A 20,558-nucleotide genomic window follows, 5' to 3' on the forward strand; every position below is an offset into this window, starting at 1 on the left:
AACCACTGAGCCACTGTGCCACCCCATTATCTTTGGATCGGTTCCAGGTACTTCAAAAGCCCTGGAGTACCTAACCCAATTGACCAATCTTTAGATGTGTCTGGATGTTGACTTTTGACAGTCTACCCCACCACACCCTATATGCCAGATTCTATTATCGGCAACATAATAACAGAAGTAGATCATTTAGTACTGCAAGGCTGTTCTGCGTTTCACTTACATCATGCTTCCATGATCATTAATTGAATTCCATCTTCCCAGTTTGATTTCGCAACTCTTCATACCATTGCCTAATTACAGTTCTCAATGTTTTAATTAACCTAACTGCCGTGGTTACTTGGGTCAAATACCACATCCACATGTTTTCTATATATTAGTCAAATAGCAGACCATGAAGACTGGATTTGTTATTGAGACAAAAATAGAAACTGCTGGAGAAATGCAACAGGTACGGCAGCCATTGTGCAGAGAGAAACAGAATGAACATTTTGAGTCCAGCCTTCTTCAGAACTGAAAATAGCTTGGAAATGGTGGTGTTTATGCTGATGACAGGTGTGTGGGAAGAGTAGTAAGTAGGATACATGGATATGATGTCAAGAGAGAGAAAAACGGAGAAGTGAATAAAGGAATTAAAAATAAGCTGAGAGAAATCCTGATTGGATGTTAACAGGAAATGTCAATAACTGAAATGGGTTGGCCATGCTATGAACAACCTATCAGAACATAGTGTTGTGCAAGGGAAATCATGTCTCACTAACTTGATTGATTTTTTTGAAGAAGTGGCAAAGAAGATTGATGAAGACAGAGTAGCAGGCGTGGATAAGAATTTCAACAAAGTGTTCAACAAACGTTCCTCATGGTAGACTGGTTCGCTGACAATCTCTTTAAATAGTACTGGGTGAGGTTTCTCCAGCTGCTAGATGCATAGTCAGCTGTGCAAGGTTAAGAGAGGGCATTATCTGCAGCAACAAGGTCAAAAATGGCATCCCTGCAGTCACATCCACACCACATGCGAACATCACAATCAGATAGGGCTAGAAGCAAGCTTTTTCTCGCTTCAAGTTAAAGTCAGATCATGAGACACTTTTGTTTTAAATTAAAAGTCAATAATATCATAGAGTCATAGAGATGTACAGCACGGAAATAGACCCTTCGGTTGAACTCATCCAGGCCGACCAGATATCCCAACCCAATCTATTCCCACCTGCCAGCACCCAGCCCATATCCCTCCAAACCCTTCATATTCATGTACCTATCCAGATGCCTGTTAAGTATTGCAATTGTACTAACCTCCACCACTTCCTCCGGCAGCTCATTTGTTACACGTACCACCCTCTGTGTGAAAACGTTGCCCCTTTGGTCTCCTTTATATCTTTTCCCTCTCCCCTAAACCTCTAGTTCTGGACACCCCCACTCCAGGGAAGAGACTTTGTCTATTTATCCTATCCATGCCCCTCATGATTTTGTAAACCTCTGCAAGGTCATCCCTCAGCCTTTGACGCTCCAGGGAAAACAGCCCTAGCCTATTCAACCTCCAACCCTGGCAACATCCTTGTAAATCTTTTCTGGATCCTTTTAAGTTTCACAACATCTTTCTCATAGGAAGGAGACCAGAATTGCACGCAATATTCCAACAGCGGCCTAACCAATGTCCTGTACAGCTGCAACATGACCTCCCAACTCCTGTACTCAATACTCTGACAAATAAAGGAAAGCATACCAAATGCCTTCTTCACTATCCTATCTACCTGCAACTCCACTTTCAAGGAGCTATGAACCTGCACTCCAAGGCCTCTTTGTTCAGTAACACTCCTTAGGACCTTACCATTAAGTCCTGCTAAGATTTGCTTTCCCAAAATGTAGTACCTCTCATTTATCTAAATTAAACTCCATTTGCCACTTCTCAGCCCATTGGCCCATTTGATCAAGATCCTGTTGTCATCCGAGGTAACCTTCTTCGCTGTCCACTACATCTCCAATTTTGGTGTCATCTGCAAACTTACTAACTATACCTCTTATATTCACATCCAAATCATTTGTATAAATGACAAAAAGTAGTGGACCCAGCACCCATTCTTCTTGCACTCCACTGGTCACAGGCCTCCAGTCTGAAAAACAACCTTCCACCACCACCCTCTGTCTTCTACCTTTGAGCCAGTTCTATATCCAAATGGCTAGTTCTCCCTGTATTCCATGAGATCTTGCTAACCAGTCTACCATGGGAAACCTTGTCAAACGCCTAACTAAAGTCCTTATAGATTACGTATACTGCTCCGCCCTCATCAATCCTCTTTGTTACTTCTTCAAAAAAACTCAGTCAAGTTTGAGAGACATGATTTCCCATGCACAAAGCCATGTTGACTATCCCTAATCAGTCCTTGCCTTTCCAAATACATGTACACCCTATCCCTCAGGATTCCCTCCAACAACTTGCCCACCACTGACATCAGGCTCACTGGTCTATAGTTCCCTGGCTTGTCCTTACCACCTTACCACCCTTCTTAAACACCTGTGATGATCAATGTAAAACATTGATGTCCTGGAGTTTGGATCATTAGAAGTGATTGGAAGTAGAAGTGACCTGTACGAGAAGGACAGATTGTGCCCGAATTGGAAGGAGACTAATATACTGGCAGGGAGATTTGCTAGAGCTGCTCAGGAGGATTTAAACTAGTAAGGACTGGGGGTAGGACCCAGGGAGATAGTGAGGAAAGAGATCAATCTGAGACTGGTTCAGCTGAGAAAAGAAACGAGTCAAACAGTTAGGGCAGGCAGGGACAAAGCTGAGAACAAGGTCGGACTGATAAATTAAACTGCATTTATTTCAATGCAAGAGGCCTAACAGGGAAGGCAGATTAACTCAGGACATGGTTAGGGACATGGGATTGGGATATCATAGCAATTACATGGCCCAGGGATAGACGGGTCTGGCAGCTTAATGTTCCAGGATACAAATGTTACAGGAAGGACAGAAAGTAGACGTTACATCTGCTCTAACCTCCTATTCCTACCCTCACTAGCTTGCAGCACCAGGAGTAATCCAGATATTACTACCCATGAGGACCTCCTTTTTAAATACCTGCCTAACTCTCTACATTCTCCCTTCAGAATCTCATCCTTTTCCCTTCTGATGTCATTGGTTTCAATGTGTACAACAATGACCCGACAAAAAACACTGATGTAAAATCCTTTTACACTTCTTGCCTTTGTTCTATTTTTTTCCATGATTTTGTTCCATTTGTTGATTGTTGATAATAATTCTAGGATGTATTCTTATTCCTGCTCTATGAAGTTTGTGGATTTTCTGAACATAATGTTTTGACATTAGTGACAGGATAAAAGATTGTAAATTCAATAGTAGCTTAAAGGTTACAGGGAATCTCTATTTATTCTGAAAAAGAGTTCAATGACAATGCTACACTAATACTTGAAGTCATTGAGAACAATAGATTTGGAACTAATTAAATTCTGACCTACCAAGTGTTTCCAATGTTTTCTCTTCTTAAATCATACATTTTATTTTCACAGTTCCTCACATCTTTAACCAGCTGAGCCACTGGAGAGGCTAGATCTGTGCCCTCTCACAGGCTTATACTCTATCTGACTCACACACACTTTACCAAGCTCTCACACACATGGACATACACATTCTCTCACGTGTACTCATACACACCCACACACTCTCTCTCCCTCTCTCCTGCACACACACACACATATAAGTCTATGCAGTGAATTTGTATTTGCAGAATTATATTTGCAGATATATTCTATTTTGCTCAAAAAATGCACAATGTGCAGGCAGTTAATGCAGGCTGTCAATCCATGTAATATTTTGTAAATTCCATTTTGGAAATGGAACCAGTCTGACTCAAGATTGGGATACAGACAAGACTCTAACAACTTCAATGCATTGTCTGAGCTGAGATGTTACCTTTTTTTTGTAAAACCTTAAATTACCTCGAGAATGTGACTTCAAGAAGTTCTGGGATTTACATATTAATTAATCAAAACCTACAACCCCACTCTAAAAGATGAAAGACTTAACAGCAATCTAGGTTTGTTCAATATATCATTTCAGTTGTATGGCAGTGTAATCTTTTGCTATAAATTCTGTGCCTTATGGTCCTACACCACAACCACCTGATAAAGAAGCAGCACTCTGAAAAACAGTGCCACCAGATAGACCTATTGGACTATAACCTGGTGTTGTGTAATTTTTAACTGTTAGATCAGGGAAAACTTCACTTCATTCTCTGCATTTTCTGTAATTTATTGCATCTGAACATCCTTTCACTGCCTCTTTATCTCTTGATCGATGTAAATTTCCCTCCTGCACAAGGTCTCTCAAACAGTATACATCTTTTGTTATAGTTCTCAATTTGATCTCCATCTGATCTTCTACAGTTCTTTAGGTGCAAACATCTGCATTGTATGTTCCTGTTATTCTCTTTCTCCAATAATCTTATCCTCTCCTGCAAATCTCCATGAAAGCGGGCTTGACTGACAGCAGCAGTTGGTAAGATTGTAGTAGCTATTTTTGGAAACCTTAGAAAAAGAATGGTTAAACATTTTAGTACAAAATTAGTTTTGAAGAATTTTTGTAAGCATCTTTATTCACAGAGAATATGAAGTTCCCTAACTTCATGCAGTATTCTTTTCGAACTTATTTTATTTTCCAACCACATTACAATAGACTCAACATTTGTCAGGACATATTGCTGGGACAAAGTTCTTCCTTTAATTTTAAAGGCTCTACTATGCCTAAAGGACTGAAAGAGCTTATCTCACTCAATGTAGTGGCCAAACGTTATTCAATAAAGCACTAACACAGTTGGAAAAAGGATTATTTCTGACGTATTCAGTACAGCAGCTTAGTTTAGTCGCTGATAGTTAACCTGCCACCACTTTAGCAAACAAGGGACTGTCACATTTTGCTTTCTTGATTGAGCCGGAATTTCACAGCAACTTAGATGGGGGATGGGATTTTGTGGCACAGTGGTAGTATCCCTACTGCTGGACCAGAGACCACAGGTTCAGATCTCATCTGTTGCAGAGGTGTGTCGTAAATGTCTTAACAGAGTGATTAAAAATTTCTACATTAAATGACGACCCCCCCCCCCCCCCAATCCAACATTCTGTTCTAAAGTAAGTTGAAGTGAACAAATAATTTAATTTGGCAAACAGAGATTAACAGAGTCGAAAAGCATGGTGCTGGAAAAAGCAGAACAGGTCAGGCAGCATCTGAGGAGCAGGAGGGTCAATGTTTCAAGTATCAGTCCTTCATCAGCACACACTTTTATCTCTCCTGCAACGCGGATGCTGCCTGGCCTATTATGCTTTTTACCAGCGCCACACTTTTTGACTCTGACTCTCCAGCTCACTTCCTCCTGAAGAGAAATTAATTCCACATTAATTGGATGAGACAACATTCAGAATTTGTATCGAGCTAACCCACAAATGTTTCATTGATAAGTTTCCTGCATGGAGACTAGTCTGCTCAACTGGGGACAAGGTGAACCAATCCGGGGGAGTGAAAGGGACGGTGTGGTGGGGGTGCCAATAGGTTCTATCAAAGGGCAGTTGATAATGGGGATAAAGAGGTACATTAGCAGGAGGGAAAAGGGATCATATATTCTTGCCTCCAAACCTCTTCTACCCCTGCCACCTTCTCTCCCTGACCCCTTCCTCTTGACTCTCATCCAGCTCCACACTCATGTGTCCAGGAATCCAGCAATGATCCTGAGTGAAATCCTGAGATCACTGGTTCTGCTGGCAGTCTCTGATTGGCCAGCAGCTCTCGAAGAATGGGAATCCCATCCCAAGGCTAAGTGAGGTCTGACGCTGGTCAATCAATTCCTCTCAGGCACTTCATTTGGTCAAGCCTTTTCCAAGGAAGAGATGCAAGGTTTCCAGTAGTTTTGCATACTATGTCTAAAACCCCTGTTGCCAACATTAAATCCAACCTGATGGCTTTTCTTTTAAGGAGTTGGGACAGTTAATAGGCACAGCTTTCAAAATAGCTTTTAATTTTTCTAATGAACTGTCAACAATGTTTATAGTAAAAGATTCATTAAAGTTATTTAAAAGTAAGCTACTCAACCTGATTAAAAATGCTAATCTTTTGTAATAAACCCATCTTCAGCTCTATTAATGAAACTGCACCAGATTGCCACTCTTAAATATAGGAAGGAATATTTTTACAGTACACTGTTCAATTGCATCAGTTCATGGAAGGTTTGACATTTGGCAAAAGCAAATGAGTTTAAGTTGGAACATGAGCAAAAACTGAGCAAAGCCAACACAACTTTGAGGAGCATTTGCTGAAGCATCACAGATTGCATCTAAGCAGAGATTGTTGGTTGACATGTTTCACCATGTTATTGGGCCACCCTGCTTAAGGTAACCAATATTACTTCATCTTTACCATCTGAGCCTACTGACAGTCCACCTCAGACTCAGCACTGCTGAAGAGGCCATTCAGCCCATCATGTTGATATCAGGTCTCCGAATAAGCATCAGGAGTCAGTTATTCTCCTACCCTGTCCCCATTACTCTGTCTTACTTCTGTTTAAGGAACCACCTAATACCTTCGGTAGTGCCTCAATTGAATCTGCTTCCACCTCACTTCCAGTCAGTCCATTCCAGACCCAATCAGCTGCTGTGAGAATGCTTTTCTCACATCAACATTTACTTCTTTTGCACATCAATTTAAATCTGTACTCTCTTGTTCAATATTCTTTTATGAGGGGCTACAGTTTCACTTTGTCTATCCTATGCAGACCAGTAATAATTTTGAGGACTCCTCTTAGGTCTTCAACTGAAGTGGCTCATCCCTGGACATAAACCTCCAGGCACTCTCTCTATTGCACTCATATCCTTCATAAAGTGTCATATTCAGAGCTGTACTCTAATTGAGGCCTAACAAACAGTTCAGCATAACCTCTCTGTTCTTGTACCTTATCAATAGTCTATAATGCAGCACGGTGGCACAGTGGTTAGCACTGTTGCCTCACAGCGCCAGAGACCTGGGTTCAATTCCCGCATCAGGTGACTGACTGTGTGGAGTTTGCCCATTTTCCCCATGTCTGCGTGGGTTTCCTCCGGGTGCTCCGGTTTCCTCCCACAGTCCAAAAAAACGTGCAGGTTAGGTGAACTGGCCATGCTAAATTGCCCGTAGTGTTAGGTGAAGGGGTAAATATAGGGTAATGGGTCTGGGTGGGTTGTGGGTCGGTGTGGACTTGTTGGGCCAAAGGGCCTGTTTCACACTGTAGGGAATCTAATCTAAAAAAAAATGTTGTGTGCTCTTCCAATTCTGCCACCTTTAATGACATATACATACTCAGATAACTCTGCTCCTGCAAACCATTTAGAGTAGTAACCATTATTTTATATAGTCTCTCCATGTTCATTCTCCAACAATTACCAAATCTTACCTTTTTGCAATGAACTTCATTGACAACCTTTCAACTGTTCATTTTAAAAAGGTGCCTATTGGTATGTTCTCCCAGCCTTTGGCAAGAGAAAGATCTATTCCAAACTGCCCCTGACAAACATTTGCAGGACCTAGGCCAATGACATCCAAAACGTATGCAGTTGCCTGACCATGTACCCACCCACACAAGTCAGTCCCTTTAAATTGCCACATCACGCGACTGTATAAAATATCCAAAGGCACTGCACACATAAATAAATCACCCAAGCACTTAAAAATAATTAGAAGGAACATCATCTGGGACTTTCCAAGGTAATGGATGTTTGGGTTATTAGGGAGACAGTCTTATAATTTATTTATTATTTATTGTCTTTACAACACCAATCTCAATGCTAAGCCCACGAGCACTTTAGTCATCTTTTATCTCAATGAATTATTTAAACTTCCATCATTACATATTGTTTTAAAAACACTACATTTAAATGGAATTCTTTTCAAAATTCTAGGCATGGAACAATGAACAAAAAATAACATAAAAATGATAAAAGTTTGCATTGTTTCCCTTTGGAGAATCTTCACTGAGTTGGCCAGGTCTTTGTCGTGGGATAAGAGGGAGGATGTGGAGCTGAAAGCGTCAGAGATCAAGTCATTTGCCAATCCAATGAGAGGAGGCATTATACCACTTTAATTATGATTGTGAACTTGTAACTCTCATTTAAACATAACATTTCAATTCTTAATGCCAATGACCAGACTTTCGGGACCACATGGAACCCAACAACTTTCTCAAGGTGTGAATTTGGTCGATTCAGAAAGTAAGTGCCTTCACATTTAATCCCTGACAAGCCTCTGTGAATGGAAGATCTACCCTATCCACCCCATTAGGGATTGGATAGTCCCTAATAATGTGAACGGAGGCCTTGATGCACGATTTCCCATACCCCATTCAGTGCAATCTTTCCTTTGAGGCCTACAGCCTCTCACCCACTCCACAAAGCCCCCATTTCTGAAGTCTCTCAAGAAGTAATCTCCATCCGAGGAGGGACTAGGCCTCTATTGACCCACTCAATTATCCCTTGGTCACAACCTCTCTCCCTCCCACCTCCTCTGGTCAACGCACTGACCCCGTACAGGCTCATCTGTCACCGTGGTCATGACTAACTGGCTTTCTCCCATTCCCACTGATTGAAGGCCAGTTCTCAAGCCAGCTGCTTTGGGGAATTGATCTCTGAAGTGGAGATAAGGAGTAAAGGACCATCCTGATTAGCAGATTCCCTTCTGCCTTTCTGATTGACCCTGTGTGTCTGGTCAGTAAAACGTTTGGCCCTAGTTTTGGATGAGGGCATCATTATATTGTCATACAATGAGAACAAGAGTGTCATTGTGCCTCACCTATTGAGCATCTCCAACATCTTCTGTTTTTATTTTTGTCACTTATTCTGTCAGGAATCCACTCTACTACAAATGTTCCCCTCCTCCACCCTTTGCTGCAAACCCACAGCATCTGTAACTGTTTCCACTTCTGATAAAAGGTTATTGACCTCTCTGTACTGGTGCTGACAGAAAACAGGAATTTCCAACTTCTTGTTTTTATTGCAGAATCTGCCATATTTTGCCACAGGGCATCTGGTTTGACCAACAAACTGTTTGACCACCCGGCTGTGATGAAGGAGGAGCTGGTTGACTCGCTGTTGAACAAGCAACGACTGAATCTGTAACATTCATGTCCTTCACAACAGATATACATTGAAACTGCCAACAGGAAAGAAAGGGGCCAGGATTTCATGTCACACAACATGTGAAATAGTGTTGATTCCATAAATTATTGAATTGTAAAATGCCTGGAGACACCATGCAATAATTGAACTCCAGGTAGGCCAATTCCAAAGTAAATGGGAATAATAAAATGAGGAGGGATGTGACTACTTTTTGTAAAGTGTATGCAGTCTGGCTTTAACTGTCAAAGACAACCCAGACAATCGGAAGGAAAGAGTTAAAACATGTGGCTAAAAGACAGACCTAGTCAAGCACAGCAGCTCTTCATGAGAGGATAATTAACACAGAGGAACCTTATCTCCTTCTGCAAAACTGCAAACCCCAGTGGAACCTTTCGTTTTCTACCAAATACCCATCAGCAGTCAAATAATTGAGAGCTTGCACTTGAAGGTCACAAAAACTGATGCCATTGTAAGATGTTTTATACAGTAGATGTATTGACTGAAAACACAAGGAATTTATTTTAAATCATTCTAAAATATCAAGGACAACAATATTGTTATATGAATCTGTAATATGGTTTGCTTCATATATTTTCATTGTAATTTCCTGAAATCCAAATAGGAACTTTAAATTTTCATCAGTACCTTCCATTATTCTTATTTCTGTTTATATCTATTGCATATCCACGAGTTTCCTTTCTTTCTTATTTTGATTTTGCTTTCCTTTTTTGATGTTCCCTTCTGAAATCTGTGGGATTGGATTGGATAGTCCCGAGTAATGTTGATGCATGATGTCCCACATGCCATTCAGTGTAATGCAGGCAGTAAGGCAACTTGGTGTTGTCTGCTCATTATAATGATAGTCAGTGCTGAATGATCTGTGGAGGGGGTATACATGTTGGTGGGGGTGGGGGGGGAGGTGTTGTGGTGGTGGTGAGGTGAGCAAATTCTGTCATTAACGACCTCTTAAAGAGGTGATGAATTATGACTGAAATAGGTGCTGGGAGTCATTCAGCAACTGAATCTAACCTAGAAAAATCTGAAGCATGGCTCGTCCTGGGATACACACCAAGACAAACATCAACTGCACCTGGAGTACCATCAGTTCAGTGAAAGACACTCGCTCGTTTGCCCAAAACTCATTGGTCTTTCAGCACAAGGAGTTGAGCTCGACTGAGTGTTGCAGACTGGCATGTTCCAAGGTCCAGGACTATGTATTGAAGGATACACTAACAGTTTGGAGCAGCTGCTGCCAAGATACAGTGACGAAATTAAATAGGGGTCCATTCAGTTATCAGACTCTCCCGGTACCTCAAATATATGTATATATGGTCTTGTACAAGTAAGAATGCCTTGGGTTTCTTTATAGGATACAGCTAAACTCCAACATTTGTTTGTTTCTTCATATGCTACTGTAGAGAACCAAGCTGCTTCAATGTCTATGTATATCAAGCTATATTTATGAATAAAACATATGTTGAAATAAAAATAAAAAACAATCCTGCAAGAGTGCAAACAGTTTTCAAAATCTTGCTGAAGATAAGGAGAGATCATTTATATCCTGCAAGAGTGCAAACAGTCAGTTTTCAAAATCTTGCTGAAGATAAGGAGAGATCATTTATATCCTGCAAGAGTGCAAACAGTCAGTTTTCAAAATCTTGCTGAAGATAAGGAGAGACCACTTATATCCTCAAAGGACCAGGAGGTTCTCCAGACACACGATGAATAGGTAATGGGAACAATTAGTGTGGAAGGCAATGCTAGAATCGTCCCAAGGACCTAGATGCAGCATCACAAGACATTTACTGGCCTCACACATCTGCTCAAGGACTGTGGATACATCTTTAAATGACATTTTCTACAAAGCCTTGAGCCTTTGCTACTAATCAATTCTGCACATCTGGTCATCCGCCTAGCAACAATCTTTATCAATCAGAACTCCTACCAAACATCATCAGTCTCACCTCACCCTCACACACATAACATTCATACAAAGCTCCCATTGTGTGAACACGGCCAGTTATTCAAGCATTATCTGCTACATCACCAAACACATTGTATAGCAATTTCGGATACAGTTCCCTCCTTCTTGCAGGAATGTAGGTACCAGCAGGAGGGAAGGGGTGCACCTACATGTTCTAACCATTTAGACAAGTTAATGTTGGGCATTAAGTGAAAGGGTATATGCTGAAGCTCTAGTCGCTGGAGGAACTGAATCCATTAAAGGCATCAGTACTCTTTCACTTAGAGCCACTTCTCACATCTCAACTTCTTACCTCATCCAACAAATTCTTCTCATTTACAGCTACTATTGATGGTCTACTTTCTTCCAATGCAAATCACAGTCTCACCCTTGTCCCATTTTCCTTTCAGATAAGGAAGAATTATCATCTGCTCAGGTCACGTAGGGAGAGAAAGAAGACAATGATTGTGAAGACAACCATCTCATGATTTCATTCTGGCAGCCACCAGTTCAGTTACTAACGCTCTAGGAAATGTTACTCACTCCATGCTGCATCAACCTGTTAGCGTCCACTTCAGGCAATATTGCGATTAAATAAGATTCCACTGCCTAAGATGTTACCTAGCTAGTGATGTACATTGAGTACTGACCTAGGTAGTGAGTTATGTTTTCAAGTTGAATAGAAAGCCAGTTGCTTGCCAGACTTTATGACATTATGCTGCAACAATGGAGGTAATGGGGAAAAATAATATGAATAATAATCATGAATTGAACCACACCATAATATCAGAGCAATCACACATATACTGATATTATAATCTCTGGACCAAATTAAATATTGGAATTTGGTAGGTAAAGGAGAATAAAAAAAGCTTCTCAATGCTGACCTCTACAATACCTGTAAAAAAAACTGGAACCACAGAACTATTTTATGTTGATATGCAATAATGTGAGGGAATGTGTAATTCCACTACTGAGATTGATTTGTCTCAATGAGGATCCGTTACCCAAAGCAAACAACTTACGATTTATCTCTTCGGTTAAGTCGTCTCTGAGGGCTCATCTGCCGACGGCGTGGTGATAAAGATTTTCCCCGTTGTCGGTCTTTAACTGGAGACTGGGAACCTGAGGTTTTTATAGTCTAGTTCCAAATGAGAAATAACATAATCAGAGTGGTATTAATGACTAGTGTCCTTGACAGCTTGCCTAATGTTTGCATAATTATTTCACAAAGGTTAGTTGACAAAATAACTTTTAAAGACAGATTGACTTATGAACAATAAAGATTCCCAACTTACTTACAAAAAAGACATTGAGTCACAAGAACTTATTTCTACATTCAAGATTCAACTATCAGTAGCAAAGAAAATAAGATCTTTGGATGAACTGTGGAGTAGAAAGCAAGGACTGCAGATGCTGGAGTGTGGAGTCTGAACTGTGGGGTAAAGGGTTAAATATACCTTTTGTCTAAGAATGTAATTGAGCATGGGCATAAGGAGATGAGTCATACTGACATCTGATCACATGGAATTGGATCCCAAGTCTGTAGATTTCATGAAGATATCCCCCATGACCATCCGCTACATATGCTTAATTAAGCCTTTTAATGTTCACTTCCCCACATGAAGACCTTAAGATTAGATTAGATTACTTACAGTGTGGAAACAGGCCCTTCGGCCCAACAAGTCCACACCGCCCCGCCGAAGCGTAACCCACCCATACCCCTACATCTACCCCTTACCTAACACTACGGGCAATTTAGCATGGCCAATTCACCTAACCTGCACATCTTTGGAGTGTGGGAGGAAACCGGAGCACCCGGAGGAAACCCACGCAGACACGGGGAGAACGTGCAAACTCCACACAGTCAGTCGCCTGAGGCGGGAATTGAACCCGGGTCTCTGGCGCTGTGAGGCAGCAGTGCTAACCACTGTGTCACCATGACGCCCCTTTTTTTTTCTTCTTTTTTTTTTCTCTTTTTTTTTTAAGATCTCCTATCACGACCATCCTGTTGCTCCTACATCTTTCTATGATCTATCTAGACATTTGTACCTTAATCGGTGTTGGGAGATTAAGACAGGACAATTTTCTTTTCTCAATCATATACCCCAGTGCAATCTGGCAACGCAGTCCCTAATTTTGCTAAATTATGAGACCAAAATATGGCCATTGAAAATATGCTTTGAAGGGTCAACTTGGCATCCTTATTATTTCTTTGATGGGGGAGCAATTCACTGTAGCAATGGATTCTTCCATTGGTTAGGAAAATAAATTCTGGAAGGATTTTGACGTTAATAGGAAGTATAGATAGCAGCATTTACTGAAAGCCTTAACTATTACTGTAGAGAAGTATAGTGATGGAGCTTAGGATTGTATAGTACTGGAATAGATAGTGAGGGAACAGGAGTGACACAGTCTACTGATGGTTCGCATTCACTTTTAAAATTATAGGTACCATATGTTTTGAAATAAGATAAGGAGATTACCACAAAAACCTGAACTATAATTCAATATAAATTAAATAACTTTGAGTTAAGAGACATGACTATGACATAGACACTCTGAAACAAAATTGGTAGAGTGTTACATAGAAAACTTAGAAGAATATTAAGTTTTTTCTGGCCTAGAGATGAGAAGGTTCATTGTAATGTCTTGAAATAAATTAGTTAATTCAACATAGTACAGTTACAATGATTGAAATAGGTACTTACTCTGAAATAATATTGTTGTTTACAATAATATACAGGTTCAACACCAATTGACCAAATGCTTTAGCAAAAGACATTGATAAAAGCTACAAAGTAAGCATTTACTTCAACTTCAGTTCAGAAATATTTTTGCCTTTTTCCAACACAATTGAAATTCACATTTGAGTGGACCACAACAATACCCTAAGTTACATGTCAAAACTGGACTTTCAGCAAAATTACAAGGTTAATAAAAAACCATCAATTCTACATCATAATGTTAACAACATTACAACTTTCCAACGCTGAGGGTGTCGGTGCAGGAAAGTATACATCTGTCACATAAAAACAGCCATGAGATTTTTCACTTTAGAAGAAGGGTCAATACTGCACTTTACAGCAAGGACACCAAGTATTTAAGTGGCTACTTGAAATGCCATGACACACAAGGCTATAGGCCAACTGCTGGAAACTGTGGTTAGAATAGCTAGGTGCTTGATGGCTGGATGTGGATACAATGGGCTGAGGGGCCTTTTTCCATACTGTCAACAGAGAAAGTAAAACAGTTGAATACTTTTAGAAGCAAATTAAGTAAGCATTGTGAGATCCTGCAGAGTATGTGAAAATATGGGGAGAATGAATACTAACCTTCATAGGGCAAATATAATAGTGCAACACTTACATTTAAAAAATACTTATAAAAATGCCTTTTCCCTTTTCCTGTATCATCCAATATAAATCAATGATTCATAACCATTTTTATATTACTTTCAAGCAATTTTAAACATCTGGATGCACGTAAACTGGACAAAATTTTCAAATACTCATGCCTTGTTACAGTGAAACCATCTGGACAAATCAGTCCATTTGCAAGTTTCCTTAGTGATAGACACTCCCTTGGGCAATTTGGTCTTTTGCAATCAATAATAACTGCCCTATCCATCTTGAATCTTGCATCTTGTTTCCCCAAGGACCTCTGCTCTTTCAGCTGTAATGAATATATGGCTACAATCTACTGTTACAGTGTTCTGTCATTAAAAATAACAATATAGAAAAGTAAAAATAAAATGTAGTTCCAATAAACTAAAAAATCACCTTTGTTTATAATCTCCAAAATATTCAACACTTCTTATATGAACAAGAATTAGTCCACATCTGTGCTGAGGTATTGGTTCGGATAGTAACTACATTTCCACCTTGCCCACAAATTCAAGTTAGGCTTTCTTTGCAAAGAAATCAGTCCATTTTCCACTTAGATTTGTGTCTGACAGAAACTTTTAGTTCTTGAGCTTATTAAGGCCTTGGATGAATTTCTACCAATGTGAACACTAATTCAAAATTCAATACAGTCTCCTGACTTTTGACCAAATATGAAGAGAGAAGGAAACCACGGACAGACTCCTGAGAAGACCTTAGAGGTCTTGGTACGGCAGTGAGAACCTGGTCCACCCCAGTTCCACTCAGCTGCTAAACATGTCTGAGGAGGTTTAAGTCATACCTACCAAAGGCTGGTAACTCAATTGAGCAACAGTGCCACTGGGATAACAGTGGCTGCCATCAGTATGACACCCACACAAGGCTCACGATTGTCTCCAACTTGCAGGCTGGAGGTGAGTGATGGCAAGAGGAGGACAGCAATGTGGAGAAATAGGGAGTCAGCAAAAAGGAGTGGTTTTTGGAAACCAGAGGGAACAAGATTTCATCCCATGATGACTGGATTACAATTACCTTCATTCTCATGTCTCGAGCATGTTTTTCCAACTCCTTCCGCGTCTCTTCTCTGCTCATCTTTCCCGTGTTTAAAACCAAATGTTTCCATTCGATCTGCTGGAAGCTGTGTGGATCATGGGATACATACAAACCAACCTTCACCTTTTTCACAGTGTGCAGGTACTTTCTGTAAGAGTCTTCAAATTCAAAAAACAGGTCACTGAGAGTTCGAAAGGTCAAGGGCTTGTCCATCAAGTCCTCTCTCCTGCTCATGCCTAGTGTTCCATAGCGACCATTGTAATAGACACCCAGCACCACGTGGTGAAAGCAGGTCCCTGAGAACTGGGTTTTAAAGCTGATAGGAAACCTTTCTACAGCTGCTAATCCATTTGTCAGGTATCTGAGGGTTATGTTAAGGATTCAAATAAATATTTAAAATGCATTTTGTTTTAGAACAGTCACCCAGATCAGCATAGCTATTTAAATCGGAGGATACTTGTTTGAGACCGTGATAGATAAAAAGACTCACTAAAATGATTTTATTTATTAATTCAGTAGTAAATTAATCGTGTATTATGTATGCATAATGGAAAATTGGAATGACCATAACCAAAAACAAAACGGGTATAACATTCCAGAGTGCTATTCGTTTGTGTTGCCTTATATGATTTTGGAATGCAATAACTTTGCATCAAAACTGCTTCTGGCATTCAAAGAATCAAAAGTTAACTTATCCAGACTTCCTGCTTCTAACTGTTATAGAGAAACTTTGACTGGAAAGTGCCTGTGGGAACAACAAGGAACACGGTCATTTGTAATTATTCTATTCCTGCCCTTGGACAGATAGTCTTCCAATATTCAGGGTGGCATTTAGTATTCTACTACATAGAGTGTATAAGATGAGAGGGTGGCATTCTTGCCATTGTCTCACTAAAACGTTTGATAGGTAGGCACATTGTTAGCCTACCCACCCTACTCTAATCAAGGTGTTTAAGAAGCAATGAATATCCAATTAAGGACATCCTCCCATCACTGCTGCAGTTAAGCCAGGGGCAGATGGAGACTCTACAAACAGCAAACCACTCAAGCCAGCTCCGATGTGTTTGCTTGTGGGTTTCTGCAGCACGGGAATCCCAAATCGACAAGTATTCTTTGCCTGATCGGTGGAGCTCGCATGGGAAAGGGAGCCTGCTGAGAACCACAGCCATGCTCTTGTTGCCTCCAACTGACCAACACTCAGTGGATGGGATTTCTGACCTTGGAGTCATTAACCCAGTGAATCCCCTTCCCAACCCACAGCCAGTTAAGTGCCTGATTAACACCTCTAAAGTGAGCCTTCCCAACAACCTTGGACCTCCAGCCAACAGCTCAGAACCACGTCGCCTCCATGAAATATCCCCTTCACTATCTAAGGTTGTATATGAAGAATGACTATTTAAGAATTACAAGTGTCCAAATCCTTCTGGATAGACAGAGGAGGGCAAAGCAACAGAAAAAAAGACAAGACGTGTGAAAGTAATTTATAATAGCAGGTATCTATCTTAGCTTTTGTTCTTGAGATATGAAGTGATGTCTAAATCCCATAAACAATTGCAATGTTGAGTTGCTAAAATGCTCTATTAAAAATCTCCTCTGAGGTCATCACTTTAAACCATTGCAGTGGCTCAATGTTATGCTCTGATTCAATTTGTAACTTTATTACTGCCTTTTATTCAAAAACCTCAAAGAATTTTCTCTTCAACACCAATTTCTTGAAAAGCACCTTAGGAAAGGTTGGTATTACTTTCTGAAATATTACTTACTTCAGAGGCCTCATCCCTGAAGAAGGGCTTATGCCCAAAATGTCGATTCTCCTGCTCCTCGGATGCTGCCTGACCTGCTGTGTTTTTCCAGCACCACATTTTTCAACTCTGGTCTCCAGCATCTGCAGTCCTCACTTTCCCCTTTTAAAGTATGAATCCCCAATACCCATTGATTAGAATGCAGCCAACATGCTAATGTTAGGAATAGGAGTAGGCCATTCAGCCCTCAAACCTGTTCCACCAGTCAAAAAGATCATGGCTGATTTGTGGCCTAACTTCAAATACCCGCTTTTGGCCATAGACCTTAACACCTTTCCTTAGCAAAAATTTATCTATCACAGATTTAAAATTAATAACGGATCCAGAATCTATTGCCAATTGCGAAAGACTAATCCAAACATCTCCCACTGTTCGTGTGTAGACATACTTCCAAACATAGCTCCTAAATCTTCTAGCCCTCTATGCCCCCTACTTCTAGAATCCCCAACCAGTTTATCTTTATCTACCCTGTTTTTCTGTTGGGCTATTGTGGTGTCTGCTCATTCCAGTGACTCTAGTGGCTAGCCAGAATCATCAGCAGAGAGCAAATACCATAATTGGCTTTAACATTGCTTAAAGGTAGCCCGAATTGCTGAAAGCTGGCCTGTGGTTTTTCTTAATTTATTCATAGTACGTCAGTGTCATTGGCTGGGCCAGCATTTCTTGCCCATCTCGAATTACCCTTGAGAAAGTGCTGGTGACGTGCCTTCCTGAACCTCTGCAGATCTTGAAACATAGGGGCATCCACTGGGCTGTTAGGAAAGGATTTCAAGATTTTAACGCAGCAACAGTGAAGGGTCAGTGGAAAGCTTCCAAGTCAGAATGGTTACTGGGTTGGAGGGGAACTGGGTGCTGCTCTTGTCGCACTAAATGGTAGTGGTCATGGGGTGGAAAATGGCTGAAGACCTTTGGTGAATTTTTACAATTCATCTGATGCTATTGAACGTTGGACTTGGAGGGTAAGAATGTTTATAGATGTGGTGCCAGTCAAGTGGAATTCTTTGTCCTGGATGGTGTCAGGTTTCTTGAGTGTTATTTGAGCTGCACTCAAGTGGGAAGAATTCCATCATACTCCTGATTTGTACCTTGTAAATGGTGCACAGACTTTGGGGATTCAAGAGCTCAGTTACTTGCTACAAAACTTCTGACCTTTAATATAAAAAGTTTTAGTCTGTTCATGCCTTATAATTTATTAATTCCATTATTAGCATTTTCACTGCATTAGTTTCACGTTGCCTCTTTGACAGACACTCAGAGGTTAATATATGGTCTCTTCAATAAAATTCTAATAAGTTTACTCCATGGGCTTTGATTTTCAATGACAAGTTGAAGATTTGTTGATTGCAGTTTCTGATTCTAATCCCATTCCATGTCTTTGAGGTTCACATAAAGAGCTATTCAAATGTGATTGTTCTAAATGGTCCAGCAGCATATTTGGCCAAATCCAGTCCCTTAGTCAGGCACTGACTGCCTTTGATCAAGAAACAATGGGATGGTTGGTCATGGACCTTTCTATCCAAGATCTAATGCTGATAGAAATGAGAAGGTAGTGGAGTTTGGGTATGCCACCACTTTACCAATTTAGTACCCTTCCTGCCTCTAAACTTGCCACATTTGGGACAATAAAATTACACCCTTTATGTTCAAAGCTCTGCCAAACCGTTTTTTTTTTGCCCTTCAAAGACATTTGAAAATCCTACCCTTTGAAGTTCAGAGAATGTCATCAGGACAGAACAAATATGACATAAAATGTAAATGTTTGGAATTCTCTTTCACAAATGGCAACGGATGCTGGATCAGTTGTTAATTTTAAATCCAAAGTAGATGCAATTTGTTAAACAAAGGTATTAAGGGATATAGACCAAAGGGAGGTTGATGGAGTTAGGCCACAGATCAACCATGATTTCAGTGAATGGCAAAATAGGTTTGAGGGGCTGAATGGCCTACTGCTCCTATGTTCCCATAAGATTGGGTTGGTTTGAAATCTATCCATTCATGGAAGTACAAATATAATGCTAATTAAGGACTAATTAATTCCTCTGCCATCTTTTGTACAATGCATCAAAGTATTGTTTTTCTTTAATTTGAGACTGGGACATAGAATATGCAAAGACAAGGTTAATAATTAAGATGACTGGTTTGTCACAATCTGCTCTCTTCCCAAATCATATTTTTTGGATATGGTACAAATATGATTTCCAAATAAAAAAAAAACAACTTTCACTTACAGCATATGTCACTCGGTCTGTTCCCATTGAATGAAACTCTGTTTGTTAATGTCTCAGACACTCCATTTTGTGGACTGGACTTGCCCTGTTATATCTCAGAATGTTTTTGAGGCCAGTCAAATGAACCTGTCAAATTTTAATATTCCTGCTTTGCCATATGGAGTTGAACTCTCTGATCAATCATTTTATTCCTCTGGATTTTGGCTTTTCTGCAACTGCATGAAAACAGCACTGGTGGAAAAAGCTTTCAATTAGATTTAAGTACCATATTTATTTTCATTATCCTGCAAGTTTCCTGTGTTCTACTACAGTTTACCTGTGATTGCCCACTCCCTGCACCAGTTTCCCCAGTATTTTCCCTACAAACCACAAAATGTTTTAGTTATTCACTGATACTGTTCTTAAATATATTTTAGAGTTTGAACAATAACTCTAGTTATAATAATTTCTTAGAACCAGCAGCATACCTTCATAAAGAACGTTTTCACTTGTGTAGCAAAATGGCAAGTTAAATAAATATATTGGAGCCCACAGTCAGTAGATCTATAATTGTTGTATGAGAACAGGAACTCGTCAATTATTGCTCCATTGTTAACATTACTAGACTTTGAGGTCAGTGGAAGGTTCTTGAATGTACATATTTCTAGCAAGTGTACATGCCTCTGTTAACATTTGCAGAGAAAATGTGACACTTAATGGGGAAGATGGCAGTGTAGAAGTAATGTGACTGGGCTAGTAATCCAGAAGCTGGGGTAAAAGTCTCCAAATGCCACCACAGCAATTGGTAGAATTTGAATTCAATGAAAGAATCTAGAATATAAAGCTAATCTCAGAATTGATGGCTGTGCAAACAATCACTGTCTTTAAAAAGCCATCTGGTTCACTCACAGAAATCTTCTGGCCTCCATGCAACTCCAGATTCATAGCAATGTGGTTGCCTTTTAAATGCTTTCAGTTCAATTTTGGGATGGATGGCAAT

The 20,558-nt window shown here is 40.1% G+C and overlaps 1 protein-coding gene across 1 annotated transcript in view; it reads right to left on the minus strand.

Annotated features, from left to right (window-relative positions):
- The window catches only part of vash2 (vasohibin 2), a 167,456-nt gene that overhangs the window by 37,591 nt on the left and 109,307 nt on the right, over positions 1 to 20,558 (minus strand). Inside the window, exons 5-6 of the mRNA XM_072580806.1 lie at positions 15,529 to 15,910; positions 12,139 to 12,254 (exon numbers count right to left, since the gene is read on the minus strand). Coding sequence (XP_072436907.1) covers positions 12,139 to 12,254; positions 15,529 to 15,910 — 498 coding nt within the window. The remainder of the gene's footprint in view (positions 1 to 12,138; positions 12,255 to 15,528; positions 15,911 to 20,558) is intronic.

The sequence above is a fragment of the Chiloscyllium punctatum genome, chromosome 11 (assembly GCF_047496795.1).
Source record: "Chiloscyllium punctatum isolate Juve2018m chromosome 11, sChiPun1.3, whole genome shotgun sequence".
Lineage (NCBI taxonomy): Eukaryota > Metazoa > Chordata > Chondrichthyes > Orectolobiformes > Hemiscylliidae > Chiloscyllium > Chiloscyllium punctatum.